This window comes from Parus major, chromosome 10 (assembly GCF_001522545.3).
Source record: "Parus major isolate Abel chromosome 10, Parus_major1.1, whole genome shotgun sequence".
In the NCBI taxonomy this organism is placed as follows: domain Eukaryota; kingdom Metazoa; phylum Chordata; class Aves; order Passeriformes; family Paridae; genus Parus; species Parus major.
Genome location: NC_031779.1, coordinates 7,013,762 through 7,032,818, shown reverse-complemented (window position 1 = coordinate 7,032,818; position 19,057 = coordinate 7,013,762). Strand labels below are relative to the sequence as shown.

At 40.2% G+C, this 19,057-nt stretch overlaps 2 protein-coding genes across 7 annotated transcripts in view; one reads left to right on the top strand and one right to left on the bottom strand.

Annotated features, from left to right (window-relative positions):
• Positions 1-4,507, top strand: part of TEX9 (testis expressed 9) — a 48,900-nt gene extending 44,393 nt beyond the window's left edge. For all 5 annotated transcript variants that reach the window (XM_015638667.3, XM_033516995.1, XM_015638664.3 and 2 more), the window contains one exon: positions 1,117-4,507. In XM_015638667.3, the coding sequence (XP_015494153.1) occupies positions 1,117-1,194 (78 nt within the window). In that variant the 3' untranslated portion in view covers positions 1,195-4,507. The remainder of the gene's footprint in view (positions 1-1,116) is intronic.
• On the bottom strand, positions 876-10,135 carry MNS1 (meiosis specific nuclear structural 1). Of its 2 annotated transcripts, none has more exons than XM_015638661.2 (10): positions 10,043-10,135; positions 9,485-9,574; positions 9,163-9,351; positions 8,557-8,659; positions 7,505-7,734; positions 6,564-6,780; positions 6,378-6,485; positions 5,361-5,618; positions 4,358-4,483; positions 876-2,765 (listed from the first exon to the last, which is right to left on the bottom strand). In XM_015638661.2, exons 3-10 carry the CDS (start codon positions 9,330-9,332, stop codon positions 2,667-2,669), a joined length of 1,311 nt encoding a protein of 436 aa, XP_015494147.1. In that variant the 5' UTR covers positions 9,333-9,351; positions 9,485-9,574; positions 10,043-10,135; the 3' UTR covers positions 876-2,666. The 2 variants fall into 2 exon arrangements, with proteins under 2 accessions (XP_015494147.1, XP_015494146.2); XM_015638660.3 differs by having other exon boundaries at positions 9,163-9,290; positions 9,812-10,088.
• Between the last annotated feature and the right edge of the window lie 8,922 nt (positions 10,136-19,057).

The window sequence follows — 19,057 nt, the reverse complement described above, 5'->3', positions numbered from 1 at the left end:
AAGTGGCAACTTCAGGATGCAAAATACACAAACTTATCCTAAGAATTGGGAACTGCAATATGAAACTATACCCTTGAATCTGGAATAACCTCCCCAACACAGGTCAAAGGAGGACAGGTAAGTGGAATAAGAGGAAGTGGGGCTGCTTATGTATTTCCAGTGCAAGAGAATTTTTATGGCAGGAACAGGATGGAGAGGAGATCCTGGGGATTCACCTAATAGCAACAGTGCTACCTTAGTCTTCAGCTGGCCCTTCTAGCTCTGCAAGTTTATTTTGAGAATGAAAACCACACAGCATTCGCTCAAAATATGTTCTCCCAGGTGAGGCAGCTCATTGTCCTCTGGAACATGAATTCACTGAAAGGGGTGTCACAGAGCAGCATTTCTCTTTGACTGGGAACCAAACCCATGGTCTCAGACAAATGCCACAAACTGCATAAAATACATTTTTAATAATTACAAACGTATCAGAATACAAAATAAATAAATACAAAAGTATCAGAACTGCAGATAGGCCAGAAAGCCACTTACCTTTTCTTACAAAAAGTATTAATCACAGAAGAAGGATGCTGTGAGTTGTCCTTTTGGAAGAGACTGTGACTGGAGGGACATGTAAGAAACTGGGGCTAACACTGCCCCTTGCAGCTTCTGGCAGAAGGCACTGGGGAAGGGCAGCTGAAGCTCACATGTGCCCAGTATTCCCAGTCAGTGGGAGGACTTCAAGTCTGCTTCAAACGGGTCTTTTGTTGAATCAATTAGAAAAACCTGATTTGGGCTATTTGTGTGACAGGTTCAGACACACAGAACAGACAGAGCCTGAAGAATGACAGAGGGAAAAAATTCCCCAAAGACATTAAATATCAGGACTGGGATGATTTGCTCTGTAATACCTTTAATGTAAATTGTATATTGATCAGCTTGAAAGAACATGGACCGGTTTTCTTACATGTGTTCTTCAGAAGTCACAAGAGTTGTCAGATTTTCAGGAATTTTTGTGCTTTATTAAATCCCATAAAATATCCCAATTTTTTTTTAAAATAAAAATCCCAGGATTTTGTATTGGTCATTCACACTATTTTACCTTCTGCTCTCTTCTGTTTTTTGGGTTTTTTTTAGATGCACATTGAAGCTGCCAAGATGCTTTCTTTTACCGAAGAGGAGTTCATGAAAGCCCTTGAGTGGGGAAATTATTGATCCCATTAATTAACTTCAGTTTGAAAGATGAGTCAGATGGTACATTATTTTGAGACTGTATATGAGTCCTCATTAATAGTTAATAACTGTTTATTCCACTGAATTGATTTTGTTGATTTTGCGTATGTTAAATAGTTTTAACTTTTGTAAGCCTGATAGCTTGTGTTGTAATGTCATAAGAAACACAAATTCTACTTCATTGTCAGGCCAAACTGCCCATTCTGAAAGGAGCAGAGAAGCACAGACCATGGAAAGAATATTCCAACAAATGAACTTTGTTATCAGTTTGCTCTGTTCTAGCATTTAAAACAGTACCTTCCCTATGGTAATATTCAGTCCAAGGAAGTCAGGATTTAGTCTCAGAAAATTCCTTGTTGCAACAGAAATAAACTAGCCAGTGATCCAGTTGAGAAGAAAATGTCATGTCCTTTTTAGAACACGTGGTTGGAAAATTGGCCTTGTCTGTTCTCTGTAACAGATCTCCCCTCAAAGCTGGCTGGTCTGGCATCTAATTTAAGCACCAACAGCTCCTTTATAGAAATGACCATAACTTGTTTTAGCCATTACATCTTAGCCCCTGGCTGGCATAACCATACATGAGACTTGCCCTTCATTGCCCAGACTCCACAGTCCCGTGGAGCTGTATTGTGTAAAACTGTTCCTTCAGTCAAGGTGAAAGTAATTAAACCTTTCCCTGACCATCAGCTGCTTCTTTGGGATACAGGCAGGAGCAATGACTCCATATTTACAGGTGCTCTACAAGCATTACATCCTTAAAAATTTCATTAGTCATCATTGTAATCAATAACTAGAAAACAGATTCAGGGTAGATGAGCTGAGCCTATTGTGTGTACATTAATGAACAGGAGCAATAAAAGCCTGTGCTGCTTGCATGAACCTCTGCCAGATTTCAGCTATTTCAATGGATTCCTCCCTCAGAGGAAGTGAATAAGAACATGGGACAAATGTAGTCAGTTTATGCCCTGAAAGAAAGGTATAAACAGTAGTTCTGACCTCAGAATGACATATCATCTCTGTTTAGATCCTATCAGTGAAGTACCTCAGACCTACCTCGTGGAGATGAGACACTACATTGAAATGAGGATTGTAGTGTAGTGCCAGTACAGCCACCTCTTCCCTGAACCAGTGCATTAGGAGGATCCTTTAGTCCAGACTGGAATACACAAGCCAGGTTAGGTTTCTGCTGTGTTGCTGAGAAAAACATTTTCAACACTACTACATGACTGACTGAGGATAATTGAGAACTCCAGAACAGTTTATTGGTGAAAAAAATCAAGTGGAGCACACACTTACATAAAAACTAACTGCTCATCTGTTTAGAACTTTGGTTTTAAAATGAAGGCTTTTAATGCTATTAAAAAGGAATTCCTCACTGTTAAAAGCAAATGGAAGTTTTCACTGGGAATCAGCTGACACCTAGTGGCAAAGCAGGAGCTGAGCTGGGGGAAGGTTCAGCTCTCTTCTGAAAATTCATTACCTCTTCTCTGCTGGTAAGCCAACCTGAAATCTTCTCCAAGCATGTTAATGTCGTTTTCGTCTTTGATTATTCCCTGCATTAATGGGAAAGAAATATCAGAAGGTAAAACAAAGTAGAGAGATTACTGTGGATCTCTGAAATTTTCTTTGGAAGAAAATAAAAGTTATCCATAAGGGTATCTATAATACTGTTATGTTACCTTTAAAGCAAGCCTGAAAACCATCACAAAACCTTAACAGGTGAGTTACAAATCAGTGCTAACCCAGAGCCCCCCTTTTGTTCTGCCAAAAGACATTTAGCTGCATTCTCTTGCTCACAGGAACAATTACAGTCAGTACAGCACAGGAGCAGGTTTAGTAAAAACAAGCAACTGCAGTGAAGAGAGGCCCTGACTGGGCTGGGGCTCTGTCTCCACCTTTACCTGTGTTGGAATTAGCTCATACAAAGAAATAACTAATAATCAAGTAATACTGGGCAACTTAATCAAAAACTATATTTCTGGGGAGAGAAGCTGAGGCACAGAAATTTAAATTTCTAATTAATTTAAAATTAATTTTACTTCTAAAAGTTTTACTTCTATGTTCCACAGAACATACCTTGTAGCATTTAAAAAAAGAAGAAAAAACTACAAACTGCATTTATATTGGAAAGTTTCTGATTTGGTAGCACTTTGCTGTTTAACCATTTTGAGTGAAGTAATGTGATGTAGGAGCACCCAACTCAGACACAGTGTTGAAGCAGAGAACAGAAAAGTAGAACATCGTACGTGGTACACGTGTGAGGCCTGGACACTGAAATTGCCAAGGCTTCCTACAGCAGCAAATTCAAACCAGAAAAGTTTATCAAAATTTTGTCAATATGAGTTATCCTTTAATTACATCTACATTAGAGAAAAATTCACTCCAAGTGTTAAAAATTCCTGCACAAATTATTGTATTAATATTTTAACAAAAATTAAACTCTACTCAACATTTTCCAATACTGCAGAATTTCTTTAACCAGCTGAATAGTTCCCTCTCTACTGTAAATGCATTTTTACATCCTGAAGGCAGCTCTCTGTTCATTTGTGTACCACTATGAGAGCTTTCCAATTATGAAGCACAATACAAAATAAATTGTAGTTTATTCCTATTGCAATAACTGCTTCCATATTTTTAACTTTTAAAAGCAGGGATGAACAGAGCAAGCTCTGTAATGCTTCTGTAAATGCTGCAGTTCATTGCACTGCTGCAGAGTCCATAGTTAAGGAATAGTTGGCAGACAAGCCAGAGCTGCAAGAAATTGCTGCCAAAACCCCAGCTGAGAAATTTGGTGGAAACAGGTTTTTGGATGTGGTGGACCCCTTTCTAGCTAGAGAAGCCCTGCTGTAGCACTCAAGTTCCATATTTCAAACTGGACATGCAAATCTCTCTGGAAGCTTTCTGAGTTCTGTACAAGGCATCAATAGTGCCAGAGAGCCCAAAGCCCTTCAGCAGAAAGAGCAGTGCTGTAAATGGGTCCCAACACAAAAGCAAAAGGAAGAGGTGAGTGCAGGTGAGCTGACACAGTAAGGACATCCACTGACTCCAGGAACACCCACAATTCTGCAACTTCACCTTGAACTATCCAGGAGAAAACCAGTTTACAGGACAGACATTAAAAATATTTAAAATACAATTCACTTACTCGAGGAAGATAACCCAACAATTTCCATGCATGCTCTTTCAAGAGTTTCTGTCTCTCTTCTTCAATAATTGCACGGATACTTTCTTGTCTCCTCTTCTCTAAATCTCTTTCTTCAAGTTCACGTTCCTACAATAAATAAGTTTTCCTAAATTCTGTTTCAGCTCTGTGAACATTTGTTTCTGCCACTCTCCACAACAGCATAAAGAGAAACAATTTCAGTGGAGTAAATTTGAACTTCCACTTAATAATTCCCAGTCACAGGAAATTTTCTTGGAAAGGATGGAAAAGTGTATGTAAAACCCCACAAAGCATTGCTTAAACAACACCTTTCTGGCAACTGGAAAACAATCTCAGACAAAAGAGAAAACTGAATGGCAAATCATGGGGTGAATCTGCTAGCCAAGTGTTTGGTGTCAGAAGCCCTTTTGAAGGCAGGCAGTGTTCAGTTCTGGTGGCTTTTTGGCTCTCAGACAAGTTAGTCTGTTCCTGCCCTACTGCTAATCCAGGCAAAGGAGCAATAGGTAAGAATTCTCACATTGATGACTGGAAATTGCCATTCACATTACACAGGTCTGAAAACAGCAGTATGGGATTTAATGTGCTTTCAGCTTACACCTTTTCTTCCTCAGATCTCAATAAAAGAGACTTAACCTCAAAGCAAGGCTAGGCCTTCCCCTCCTCACACATCAGTGCAGCTGACCAAGGATGTGGAACTGGACAGCAGTTGTGTTGCTGTTCTCTTGGCTCCTGAAGAGGTATTTGCAGTACACAGCTACACAGAGTTGGCAGGGATGATCAGAGCCCAACCTCTTGAGCTACAAAAAGTTAGCTCTAAAAATACTTTTTCCTTATCAGAAACCAAAACAAAGTCCTGGGTCCCCCTGCTATTCTCTGCAATTCCCACCACCTTTCCCTAGCAACACCAGCATTGTCCCTTAGGATAGCACAAATATTCCCATATTAAAAACTCTGCTCAAACCAAAGGTGCATATGAAACTCTTACTTTTTCTGCAATACACTGTCTGCGACGGTCCTCAAGAATTTTTTCCACGGCCGTTTTGTGTTCAAGCATTTTCATTCTCCGTTTCTGTGCATTCAGCTGCTCAATGCGATCATCCTCGGCCAGCTTGGCCAAAATCTGCTGCCGGAGAGCTTCCTCCTCTTCTCTCATGGCTTGTTGTGCTGCTGCCTTTACAGCAAATTGCTCTTCATAGGCTTGCCTTAAGTCTAGGCGCTGCCTTATTCTCTTTTCAATTTCTGCCTATAAAGAAAATTCAGTAAAATGCAGTATTACTGAACATACTTTGAAAAATTCACAGCAGCAGCAGCCAACCTACTTGATTTATCTTGGAATAAATTTACTGTAACTCTTAACTTCTAGCATAACTAACTGGAGCAAACATTGCATATCTGACAGTGCTCTCCAGTATTAATCAGCTTGGCAAATGTCACAAGATTCTCAAAATAAAGTCCAAAACTAAAGGGGATTTTTTTTCCCCACTTTGATAAAGGGAATCATCATGACAGTCATCCTGAACTAAATCTAAAACCAGCAGTGTTTGGTATCACAACCTATGTCACATTTTGTTTGTCACCCACAGCAAGGTAAGATGGAGTGTGGCCAGGCCCATAGGAAATACACATGCAGAAGAAAAGCAGTTAATTAAACTGCTTAGAGTTTAAATCTAAACTCGAAAGCTACTGGTATATTCTCCTAAACAAGATAAATAAATGTATAAATGGGGCCATAAGGGTATTCAAAACTTTCACTGGTCTTCCTGGTTGAAATTAAAGCTTAAATACATTAGGAACAGAAAAGGAAACTCAAAGTACAAAATTTTCCCTCCAAAACCTAAGCTAATGTACAAATTGCCTGACTGACAACATTTAGGAAATAGTGTTTAAAATAAATACTTGGTGCTAGAACATAACTGGAAACTCCAAAGTCACAAACAACACTGCAGACTTAGAAATCCAAAGTGTGGAAAAAAAACACCTTCATGTACCTGTCAGCACTTACCATCTCCTTCTTCCTTTCCATTGCTTCTTGTTCTTCCAGATACAGATCTTGGCGGATTTGTTCTTGTTCTCTACGCCTCTGTTCTTCTCTTTCCATGGTCTTGGCAAGCTGTTACAAGGAGGAAAGGTTTCTAAATGAAAGACAAAAACATAAAACGATTTTTTCTACAATTTCAATTTTTGATACCATGTTTTGAACTCTCTGTTTTTTCTCCTCAGTATCTCGAACTTTAGCCATCCTATCATCTTCTCTTTGTCGTTGCATGTTGGCAAACTCCATAATTTTCCTATTTTCTTCTTCCATCTCTTTCTGTTTCCTTTTCCTCCACATAGCTTGTTCTTTAATAAACTCTTCAATATATGTCTGAGTTTCTCTTATTTTATCTAACTTCCGTTGTTTTTCCCTGTAGAAGATGGAAAAAAAAAAGTTCAAATAATTATTTAACATACTGCAGAGTAACAGTTAATCAACCAGATGCTCACCATTAACAACAGACTAACACTTAAATGACTCTCCTTAACCATTCAGCTAGAAACTAGATAGCTTAATTGAAAATACTTTGTAATAAACTGCCCCAAGAAGGGAATCTCATGTCTAACACCTTTCTGGAAGACAGACTGTACACAAAAGTACTCACTGCTGCTGCATTTTATACGTGCCCCATCAAAGTGAAAGAAGAAAAGAAAACCCAATATCACCACAACCCCTAAACTTTTTATTTACACTAAACCCTCCACCCACCCCAAACACAATACCCTGCTCTCAGAAACCTTCCCTGTTTCTAAGTCATGAAAACAAAGCATCTCATGGCAAGGCAGGGACACAAGGTGAGGCAGAAATGTGTAATGTGCTGTTGTGTCCAGCATGATGGGACCAATGGAAGCTCTCCTGCAAATAAGCTGGATTTCATATCTGGGGAACAAGGACACCAGACTGACTGGGACAGTCTGAAGTTTCAACAGGAAAATTCATGGAAGTCAGTCTCTTGATAATAAAATGTGACCAAGGAAAACTAAAATGGGTCTTAGTCTATATGGAATAGGTGCATACAAATTAGCTTTCTGTGCAGAATCACATGAATTGCTTTGTTTAAAATTAATAAATAATAAAAATTCAAAATAACTAACATTTGGTCTTCCTCATAGATCTTTTTTACAATTTCATCAATCATGAGTTTCTCTCTTAGAAACTCTTCATAAGCCTCTTGCTTCTTTTTCTCCTGTTCCTCAACCTGCTTGTCCAGCTCTTGATGATACATTTTCTTCTCCTGGTTTCGCCTCAGTTCTGCAGACATCTCTTCTTTCAGATACCTGTCGTAGTCTTCTTTCATCTCTTGAGCTACTTCGTCCTCCCATTTCTAGGGGGGGAAAAAGCAATGCAAGATTCCTTTTCACTCCCACTACTACAACTTGTAATGAAAAAAAATACACAGTAGGGAAAGGAATTATGCAGCATTACCAGAAATGAACGTCTTCCACCTCAATCTATAAGTATAGAGCCTTAACATGCTTAATAGCTTAATCCAGTCAGTAGAACCCTTGAAGGGCACCCTCAAGATCTGACCAACTTGGGGAGCACTAAAAATACTTAAAGAACAAAGTACTGAGCATTTGAGCACAGGTGGGACTCACTCACATCAGCACAATGACTGGAATGGGGCTGGGCTGCAGAGAACACCCTCAATGAGCATATTGCTGTACAGCAACTGCCTGCACTGAACTCTGTATAAAGCGTTAACATCATCTGAATCACCTGCCTGATCACCAATATCTTTCTATACAAATTTGCAAGTCTTTCTGAAGTTACCCAGATCACTCTTTAATAACAGTAACATTGTTTTCAACAGGCAGACTCTGAGGTAAAGATTCACCACTATAAACATTTACTGTACAAATAGTACCATAGTTTTGACTTGGACAAATATTAAAAAACTAGTAAAATAACAACTATAACCAGTCATACAGCTAATTCAATCACTACTCCTTCAGTTGCAATGGCAAAGTAAATCTTTTTCTTATAGCTAGTTATTACTGATTAATTAATCTTTCATAACACAAAATACATTTTCAGTAACACTGGATGCTCAAACAATATTTTAGATAAAAAGGTCAAAGGAAAAATCTTCCACACAATCCGTACAAAGAGTTACAGGACTCAGGTGCTGGGATACACTAATTACCATTTTCTCATCGTATATAGCTTTTTTTTCAGCAATCTGTGCAGCTCGTTCTTTATTCATATAAGCAGATTTCAGCTTTCTTTCTAACTCTCGAAGTTCAAGACTGGAGGGGGAAAAAATTATCCTATTACAAGGGGGTAGATATCTAGGGGAAAAAATTAAGTTTCCATCACTATTTAAACAGTATTTTTCATTGGGGCAACACTGATGAAAAACTGCCCTTTAACTAGAGCCACTGATGATGGCTCTAGTTAAAGGGCAGAAAAGAAAAAAAAAATACATTTAAAAACAAGAGCTACCTGTATTTTTACATGTGCTAACAGTTCTGCATACTTCACTTCTAACTCCATAAGCACAAATACACATACACACACGTGTATGCTCACAGATATGCCCAAGCGTACATATACATATATTCAAAATGAAAATTTTACGGACCAACATTTTTTATTGACAAAATTTGCATAAAATTAACTTTCTATTATACTTTGATCTCAAAGCAACTTTTCCTTCCAAGAATGAGTGGTCTCCACTCCTGCTACAGCTTTCTCAAATCTTGATAACAGGAGCAGCCAACTTGATACAGCTGGGAAATTTCTGAATTACCTGTTTGCTCTGACTTGTTGCCTGATCTTTTCATCTTTTATTTTCTCGAGGTCCCGCCTCGCCAGCTCAGCCGCCAGCTTCTGCTCTCGCTCCAGCTGCAGCACTCTCTGCTTTCTGTTCTCTTCTGCCTGATCAGAACAATTTCCGTAGCAACTCTCACAAATGCACATTTAGGAGATGGCAAGGAGACTGTGCAGTCAAGCAAGACTATTCAAGTCAGTAAATGATTGTGAATGGGGAAAGCTTTTGACAAGCAAAGGTAAAGCCAGGCGAACACTTCTCTTCAGCCTTCCCCCTCCCTGAGCGCCCCCGCAGCTCTTACCGCCCGCAGCGCCTCATCCAGCCGCCGCTCCCGCTCCAGCTCGGCCCGCAGCCGGGCCGTCCGTCTGCTCCACTCCCGCTCCTCGGACGCCTGCGGGCGACAAGGGAGAGGCGGTGGCGCAGGACAGCCGCAGGGACCCGCTCCCCATGCCGGCCCCTATCCCGCTCCCCTCCCGGTCCCGCTCCCCATGCCGGCCCCTATCCCGCTCCCCTCACGGTCCCGCTCCCCTCAAGGTCCCGCTCCCCATGCCGCCCCCGGCCCTGCTCCCCTCCCGGTCCCGTTCCCCATGCCGGCCCCGATCTCGGATCCCCCCTCGCTCCCTCTCACCATCCCGCCGGCAGTTGCCGTGGCAACGCGCGGCGCCGCCGGCCTCCAGGGCGCGGTTTCACTTCCGGGGAATCGCTTCCGCTGATTGGCCAAGATGGTGAGCCGACCCCGACACGTGACACGGGGTGGGCGGGTCCAGGGCCGCGTGACGTCACCGCGAGGGGGACTTTGAAAGATGATATTTAAAAGCATTTCTTGAATCCTGACTTGTAATTAATGCATTCGACTCACCTCCAAACACAAACCCCAGGTGGCAGCGTTTAATTAAGATTTTCTCTCCTTCACAGCTATGACGATGAATCTCCAGCAGGTATGGAAGACACAGGCGCAGGGCGGAACACAATAGCCGGAACATGAACATCACCAAAACAGATGATTCTGGTAAGATTACTTGGTACAGAGTATGCTTTATTCAAGAAAACCAAGCCTTCAATATTCCAGAAAGACTTTACACGAGGACAACTGCCCCCTACAGTTTTTCTGGATTGACTCTGCTCCAGGAAGGAAATCAAAGCTGTGGCATCCAATCGCCCAAACTCTGCCCACCCACTTTCCTCACCTTAATGTTCCTTTCCACATAGTTAAGTAGAACTAAAGACATTTAAGCTTATTTAAAACAGTATTTTTAACTCAATGCCACCTACTTTATAAAATCAGTTAAAATTAATAAAGCTTAAGAGAGGAGCACCTCTGAGAATTAGGTAACAATGTCTTGTTTCTACTGATGCAGTGCTAGATGTGTCTATATCTTTTTGGGATGAGAACACTTACTATTTTAAATATTTTATAAATTTTCCCAAATTAGTTGTATTCTTTCTGCAGCTTTGGTTATTCTCTGTCCTTTTAACGAGAACAGTGTTTTCCCACAATGCCTGAGGAAGGGAGGAATAAACTGCGAGAGACCACGTGTTTAAAAAGATACAAGCAGAGAGAGATGAGACAGAAAAAGATATAAACGCTCCCTAATGCTTCTTTGCAAGTGGTGTTACCACTATACTTCTCTTTTCAACATTAGGCAAGGAAACAAGTAAATGTCAAACACTGCTCCCCAATGCCCCAATGATTCCAAGGCAAACCTAGAAAGAAGGAATCTTTTAACTACCCTGGTACAGCAGTGACTTGGAGTGCTCAAGGTTTGGAGGTGCAATGACTGGGGGGATAAAGCTGCAAAAGATATTTTTGCTGTACCTTCTCCTCAGTAAACAGATATGCACCTCACTGGAAATAAATGGAATTTTCTTTCTTACCAAACAAAAGGACAAAATAAAGTCCCTGCCCTTCACTTCAGGAAATAAGAGCAAATAACCTTGAGATGTAAAATGTCATCTTTGCTCACATGACATCCTCCCTTTGAACAGCTCTAAAAGGAGAGCACAAACACACCTTGAGTCAGTCTCCAGGGCAGCAAGGCACTCCAACAGAAAAGTGGGAGTGAAAATGCTGGAAAAAAATACATACCAGAGACCATTGGGTCAGTTCACAAAGTTATTTTTAAAATTAAGAGGTGGCTTGAATTGGCATGTAAACTATTTGTTAGTAGTGTATCTTTCGCAGAAGGGACAGGACACAGGACTAATACCCTGAAGATTCCCAATGGAAAAATATTTTGAGGTTTCCAGTCCTTGGAGCCTCAGTGTTCTTTTATTTCCTATACTTTTCACATTTCCTGAAGTGTGCTTAAAACACAAAGAAGAATTCTTTTGTCTTCAATACCTTATAGCAGTTTATGCTCAGAAACTCTTACCTTTAATGTCCTGATTGCTTTCCCCAACATTAATTAAGCCACAGGGACAGCTCAGCAAACTGTACCTGCAGATTTCCAAAGGAAGGCAAGTAACCTTCCAGCACAGTCACTCCACATAGAGGACAAGAAGAAAATAACCCAGAAATTCCACAGAAACACCCAATATGCCCTTGCCTTATTCTTCCATTAAGTGGAATACATTAAGAGACAGAAAACAATCGTTCCCTCAACTTAGATGCAACTGCTGGTTTCATCTCTTCTTGAGAGCACCCCCAGGAACTGCAGGCTGCTATCCTAAAGCTTGGGCATCTTAATTTTTTTATTCCCTCCCTCTACATCCAGCCAGAAGTTCCCCTTTTTCAGTTTGTAACCACTGCTGCTCTCTGGCCCTCGGGCACTGACTGCACCTCCCTGTTGGTTCTCCTCTCACCTGCACCTGGCCAAGCATTTCTGTGCCAGGCCCTCTCAGTACATCCTGTTCTCCTCCTCATCAAGGTCATCATCACTCGGCTGCTCCTCCTCCACTGAGAGGGAAGCACCTGTTTTTGCTGCTCCTCCTCCCAGCTGTGCGGTCACAGCAAGTCGCTGCTCCCTGGAGGGGCCTCCCTTGTGCCTTCTGATTTGGGAAGATATCAAGCACTGTGCTGAAAACAGACCTACCTTCTCTTCATGTCAAAAAGCAGAGCTTCTTGATGGCACTGATTAATTTCTCAGTTAAAGACCTAAGAATTTCACACTTGCAGAGCAGAGTTCAGTCCAGGCAGGGTTGCTCTGCTCTTCTACAGAAGAATAAAAATGCACTGTCTTAGCAACCAGCTATGTCAGACTCCTTAGAAATCCAGTGTGTTCGTATTTAAGGGTTTTTTCCATTACATAGTTTATGAAGTTTATAGAATAACAGATAATGAAATATCTGCCTTCCTATAGTATGGAAAGGAATGAGTCTGTATAACTGCTGTCAAACTCTTGTTCCATACAGCATTTCTTCTTGCAGCAGCCTGGTTACTGCTATAGGTCAGTGACCTGATTCTCATTTATTTTTCCTAAGAGCATTAAACCCTCCTAGAGCCTGAAAAGCTTTAGGGAATCAGCAGCCAACTGTACAAATGTAGAGTTAAACTCAGCAGTCCTTTCTCAGGGTTAACACAGCATATTAATAAATGACTCAGTTCTTAAACTCAGTATCAGCACCCACTGATGAACTCCTGACAGCAGAAGTGAGGACTGCTGAGGAATGCTAATGGTAAAAACGATGAAATGAAGCATTAAAGGGAAAAAGTAAGTTCCCTTTATTTAGCAGTTTCAGTTGAAGGTTATACAGGAGCACATAGCAGAAAAGGTCATTAAACAAAAATGGTGAAGCCATTTTGCAGCTTTACCTCTTTTCTAGGGCATTTTACCAGATGATCATAACATGAGACAGTGACAAATGCATTCCAGCTGAGATAAGATATGTGGGTCATGCTGACTTTGCAACATTATAAACCACTATTGGGGATAACACAGCTTCTCTGTGAGGTAATTTACCTTCTTTGGATGAAAAGATAAATGCGAATTAAGAGGGAAGAGACTGAAACATCTGAGCTGTGCTATTGATCTACTAAGGACCTAGATAAGTCACAGAGAAACTAATGCTTGCTTTGCTGGAGATTAGTGATGGATGGGATAGCGGATTTAGCAGCTAAGGGGCTATCACTGTCAAACAAAGTCTTAGCACTAATTTATTTTTTTTTTTAATTATCCTGCAGTAGTAGGGAAAACATGTCCTGTAGCAGCAGTAGGCAGAAGCAATCTTTTACTCATGACATAATGGACTCCAAACTAAAATATTACAAGGGACAAAAATACTCAGTGCTTCAAATGTGTTCAACAAAAATATATCTGTTTCTGATGAGACAAATGTGGGTTTAATAAGTACTTGGTTGTAGGAGTCCGTTTTCTGAGGGGAGCACACATGGATTTTCCGCTGAGAAAATCAGGCTTTCTGCTTCACCTCCTGAGAGTTTTTTTTAAAATACCTGGTCCAGGGACAGTAAATATAGTTCTTCTGCAAAGAATGTTGTAAAACACTGCTATAATGACACTTGTTTTTTGCAGCAAAAAGCTTTATCCACTTACCTATCATAACCAATGAAAGAGAGCAGAGATCAGAAGTTCAAGCAGAAGGACTGAGTCCTTACTTAGAAAAGTGAATAGAAATTATTTTTAGTATAGAATCTAAAGGTTTATGAGTATGAAGGTTCTGTTTGGAAAAGGTTTTTTAAAAAGTATCTATGACATGGGACCTCTGATACAACTATTTGTCAAAAACTGCCCTTCAAGATAACAAGCTTCATCTGTAGCTTTTAGTTCGTAAGGAAAGATTAGATTTTTTTCTATTCTAGCCTATTCTTGTCCTTTCTGTGAGGGGCATAGAGGAGGCATTTGAATAACCTGCCTGCAAGCTCGTCTGCCAAAGTGCCCAACTGAATGGGGAGAGGGAAAACTAAAATCAGTCATGGCCTCCACCCAGTGATGATTCCCCCAGCTGATTTTGGCTGTCATTAAGCACTGAACAAAGTTTCCTTTTCAGTATTTTGTATGCAACGTCACCAGAACATACACCTCTGGAAGGAAGATTTGTAATTTCCAAGGCTGAACAACATATTGAGAAATAAGCTATTAAGTACTCAGATTTACTATACACCTAGCAAAAAGGGTGAGATGGCAAATGCTTCCTGGGGATTGCCCACTCCCTGGGAAGCACCAAGTCCAGGTGTTGATGTGTTCTAACTTGAGTACAGACTTGAAAGCACCAAGAAATGTACTTAGAAGATAGCTGAATCCCTTTCATTCCTGCAAGATACCACCAAACAATTAATTCCAAAGAGTTCAGCTTCTGTGAATAATTAAAAAGCTGAAGCACTCCAAAAGGGAGCTTAGCAAAGAGCAGAATACTAAGAAAAAAGATGTCATTTGCATACAACAAAGTATTAAACAAATTAATCTGTAGCCATAACCTCAAGCCAACCAACAGAAAGGGTAACTGAAGGGCAATAGCAGAAAACAAACATCAGATCCAGAAAGGGCTGAGAGCAAGGTGAAAGTCATTCTGCTGCCTGCATCCATCTCTTATGCTGGCATTTCCTCCTGCCCAGCAGCCTTGGCAGAGTGTTGTGATGAGCCCCAGGCTGCTGGAGGCTCTGCTTCCCTGCCCCACACGGGGATGCGTCTGGAGGAGTCCTGAGGCATGTTTAGTAAAATCACTGATGTTTTATTCAAGAGCTTTTAGAGAGGAAAAAAGTGCACAGTGATTACTGATATATTTTGCTGCTGCTGCTAAAACAGCAATTTCGTGCTCCAACAAGAATTCCTCAGTGAAGTGGTGATTTGGCTCTGCATTGCTGTGGGCCAGACAAAGCCCACAGATCTGTCTGTGAAATGCTCCCACTACAGCGTTCCCCACAGGCTTTGCTGTGCATCAGTCCCTGTGTCTGCTTCAAACAGTGCTCCTCTAAGCCAAGCTCATTGGTAGTACACCAAGATGAACACGGAGTTAGGTACAGAGGCACCAGCTGATTTTGGTTTCAGAGCTCCTGCAGGAAAGCAGGAGTTTCCACTTTCTCCATGTTTCCACTGAAATGAGGGAGAAAGTTGTCTTGTTTCATTGAGAAAATTTCAGGTCATCCTATAGAACTGTTAAAAATAAGAAAGACAAGATTACAGAAGGATTTCCACCAGTGAGCAACATTCGCTTCCCCCGTGGTATCTTAAGACAAGTTGCTTTCTTGAAATCAGAAAACAGTGTTACACACACAAACAGTAATGAGTACCAACAGAGTTTGGCTGTGTGCTTATGCCTTGCACAATAAGGAATCTAGTTTTTTCTCTAGTTATATCTCTAGAATTTAGAAATCAAACCTAATCTAATTTGCTACAGCTGGACACCACCTGCAGGATACTGTTTAAGTACTCTGAACATTACGTACTTATCTTTTAAATATTGATAATGCCATTTTTCATTTATGTGACATGAAGTCCCACAGGGAATAATTATGCTAATAAACCTTAATGATTCTTGCAAATAAATGATCAAACAAAATTGCTACTGTTGATTTATATTAATGGATGCCTTTAGGAGAAGATTTGTCAGGATGTGCTGCTTCTTGAATCCCAATTCATCTTATTTAGCAGAAGAATGTACATAGTTTGTAAAACAAATTAAGTGTTTAAAATATAATGTGTTTGTGCAGTTTCTGCAGTTCATAACACTCAAGGACTATTATCTTGCCTTATGGCATATCTTCATTAAAGGCTTCTTTGTACACAACCTTTGTCAGTTCTTCTTTCCCCTCCTTTTGGCCCCCTATGGCTAAAAGAGGCCTCCTTCAGAAGATCTCTAACTCAACCTTTCTGTCACTCACACAAGAATCAGTGATCTCTATGCTGTCCTAACAGATAAACACCACTGTTGAACAACTTTGCTTTTACTGTAATTAGTCCAGAAACATTCCTGGTGCTTTAATAAGGGCACATAACCTGGAACTGGGTGACCTACAGAATTTTACAAGATATGTTAAGATGAGCAGTTTCTACTTTTCCTCTACTGGAAAGATATGCTGGAAATTCTCTTTCCCAACCACTCATACATTTGAATTTTACCAAAGTTCATTTGGAAAACATTTTACATGGGCTTGCCCTTTAAATAGTATGTATGTTTGAAAGCAATACCCATGGACTTTCTGCTTTAGCTTATTTATAACCATTCCTTGACTCCATATCCATTCAGATCTGTACTAGAGAGATACAAGTTCTCGTGTAGTTCAAGAACCTCATTTTAGTATTTTCAGAGGAATCATCTCTACCCTTTCTGATCTCCATTATCTGTTTAGTATTTTCTTCCCATCCCACAGGTGTTTGTACTACAAAGTACTCTTTAGGGCACTCCTTATTCCTCAATTTTTCCTCTTGTTGTGAAGCATTTTTCAGTTCATTTATATGTGAGTACTGTTACTCCTCTTCCTTCTTTGTCGGTGGGTTTGGAATGACATCTCTCATCAGGTTTCTCCAGGATCCAAGAGCTCTGTTGAGAGGAGATTTCTGCAGACAGAAGAAGCAAAAAGTATGACTAACACAGTATCTCTGTTAAAAGAGATTTTTCATTGCTCCTTCAACATAGAAACTTTTCTCTTAAACTGCATCACCTCTTCTTTGCAGGTTGCTTTAATATTTGGTGGTCAGGTGAATCCCATTGTACATGATTTCTATTGCTTGTTCTTTATTCGAAATCCAGTCAGCTCTTATTCTCACACCACCTGGCCAGACATGTCTGCTTTTATATACTGTAGATATTCTAATTTAAGTTACTTGATCCTTAACAGTTAGTTCATGCATTTTAGTTAAAATGTATTCAAAATTAGATGAAACATTCACTTACACCATTTTTATATATGTAAACCGAGATTCCAAACGGATGTCACTATCAATTTGCTAGGAACACATACACATTCCTTAGTGCTTACACAGTGGATTAATTCTGGTTTAATACTCATTCATTTTTATCCTGTGTCTTCTAAATAATTCATTTTTATTGACTTTCAAGTTACCACTGCAGCAGGACTCTTCACTGGCAGCTGCATAAAACAAAATCACTTTTATCTAGACTGCAAGATTCACTTTCTAAATATTTTCCTCTTTTTAAAATTGACTTGAAAGGAATAATTCACTCTTATCTGCTTGTTATGCAATGTATGCTGGTTTCCTGAAGGATTATACATTTAAATTTTATTTCTAGAGGGGTGGCGTTCTTCTTTTGAATTTCAATATTTTTCTATTTAGTATTTGAAAAACTTAACCCTCTTTGCCTTCCAGGCAGCAAATATCCACCTTGCCTGGCTCCAAGGCTGGCTTAGCAAGTCATGGCAAAGCATCCTGTTACTCTCCACACAGCCTAGAATGGGAAAGGTCTGACCTAAGGTGTAGAAGGGAGTCCCCCCCTGTGCAAATTCTTCTTTGGATACCTTGAGCCTGAGTCCTTGTAGCAGTTTGTCCTCAACTGAAAGCAACAAAACAACCAACAATAATAATCAGTGTGCCTTCAAAGTGGGATGTGAAAATGAAGACAAAGTGAGATGTATCTTAAATAACAGGTAATACTAAATAGCCAGTAGCTCTGGATGTAGAAGATCCACCTTCCATGTCCTCAGCTACATCAGATAGAGAACTTGTCCCTTTTTCCTCCAGAGAAGCCATGAAAAAAAGAGATTAATTTCATCCGAAAATGTATGTAAACCCTCCCTAAATAGTGTTTTTCTGGCCAGTCCTAGTCAATGATAAATGAATGTTAAGGTTATATTTACAGGCTCTACTATGCTGTATTTTATTTTATCAAAGATTTGAAGAGTTTAAACTGATCTGAGTAAAACCTGAAAAAAATTCTAGATATTTGTTGATGATTATTTTCTAAAAATTATTGCTAAAAATGTATAATTCAGCAATAAAATAGGCAGAGCTCACAAGCACATAAACTTACTTGTGTCATACTGTGAGGCAAAGCTCTGTAATGAACTTAAAACTTAAAATGTAATGAACTTAAAAAAACATAACATAGACAAGAATAATAATACCAGTACACAACAAACACCAAACTACACATTTTTGTGTCATCTCTACCTACAAACAAAAGATGTTCACCTTGAATTCTTCTTATGCTCTGCAGATTTCATTAACATAAAGTTTCGAACCTGTTCTAGTAGGTGGGAGGAATCCTGCTCCATTTATAATTTTCAGAGGTAGAAGCCTGCACCCAGCCACGGGCCCCTGGACACAAACTGGGGCACTGCTTCATACAAAACAAAACTCACCCACCCAGGTTCTTGATGTCAGTATGTCAGAGGCCTTTGGCACTCCAAAGACAGCCAGAGTTCTTGATGGGGGTGGCTTGGGTTCAGGAGGAATCCTGCTCCATTTTTTTGAAGGCAGAAGCCCCCAGACAAGAAGGGCAGCCCTTTTCCAGCAGAAAGAAAACTCATCCCCCCAGGTTCCTGATGTCAGTTGGTCAGAGGTGTTTGGCCAGTTCTTGGTGGGGGCAGCTTGTGTCAGGGAAGAATCCTGCTCAGTTCTTCATTTTCAGGGCAGAAGCCTGCTCCTGGCCACAGGCCCCTAGACACGAACAGCAACCCTTTTCCAGGGAAAATCAAACTTGCACCCCCAGATTCCTGATGTCAGATTGTCAGAGGCGTTTGGCACTCCAAGGGCAGCCCGAGTTCTAGGTGTGGGCAGCTTGGGTCCAGGAGGAATCCTGCTCTAATCATAGTTTTCAAAGGCAGAATTCCTAAAATATGTCATGAAATCTGACATGAAATAACATTACATTCATAACATACTCCCAAGCTTTTCTGTAGTTCTCTTTCAGGTACCTTTATAATTGGTGAAATCCTGGAAACGGTGATGCTTTTTAAATAGGTCAATTAAGTTTAAACCTTTAGAAACTAGAGAATTAACATATTTACAGTGTTATATAA

What these genes read in the sequence shown, in the direction of transcription:
- MNS1 (XM_015638660.3), bottom strand. Translation starts at nt 10,003, where the DNA reads ATGCTTTTAAATATCATCTTTCAAAGTCCCCCTCGCGGTGACGTCACG. An exon ending in TGGAAAGGAAGAAGGAGATG is followed by an intron (nt 5,619 to 6,377) that starts GTAAGTGCTGAC and finishes TTTTCTTTATAG; the next exon opens with GCAGAAATTGAAAAGAGAAT. An exon ending in TGTTGGGTTATCTTCCTCGA is followed by an intron (nt 2,766 to 4,357) that starts GTAAGTGAATTG and finishes CCATTAATGCAG; the next exon opens with GGAATAATCAAAGACGAAAA.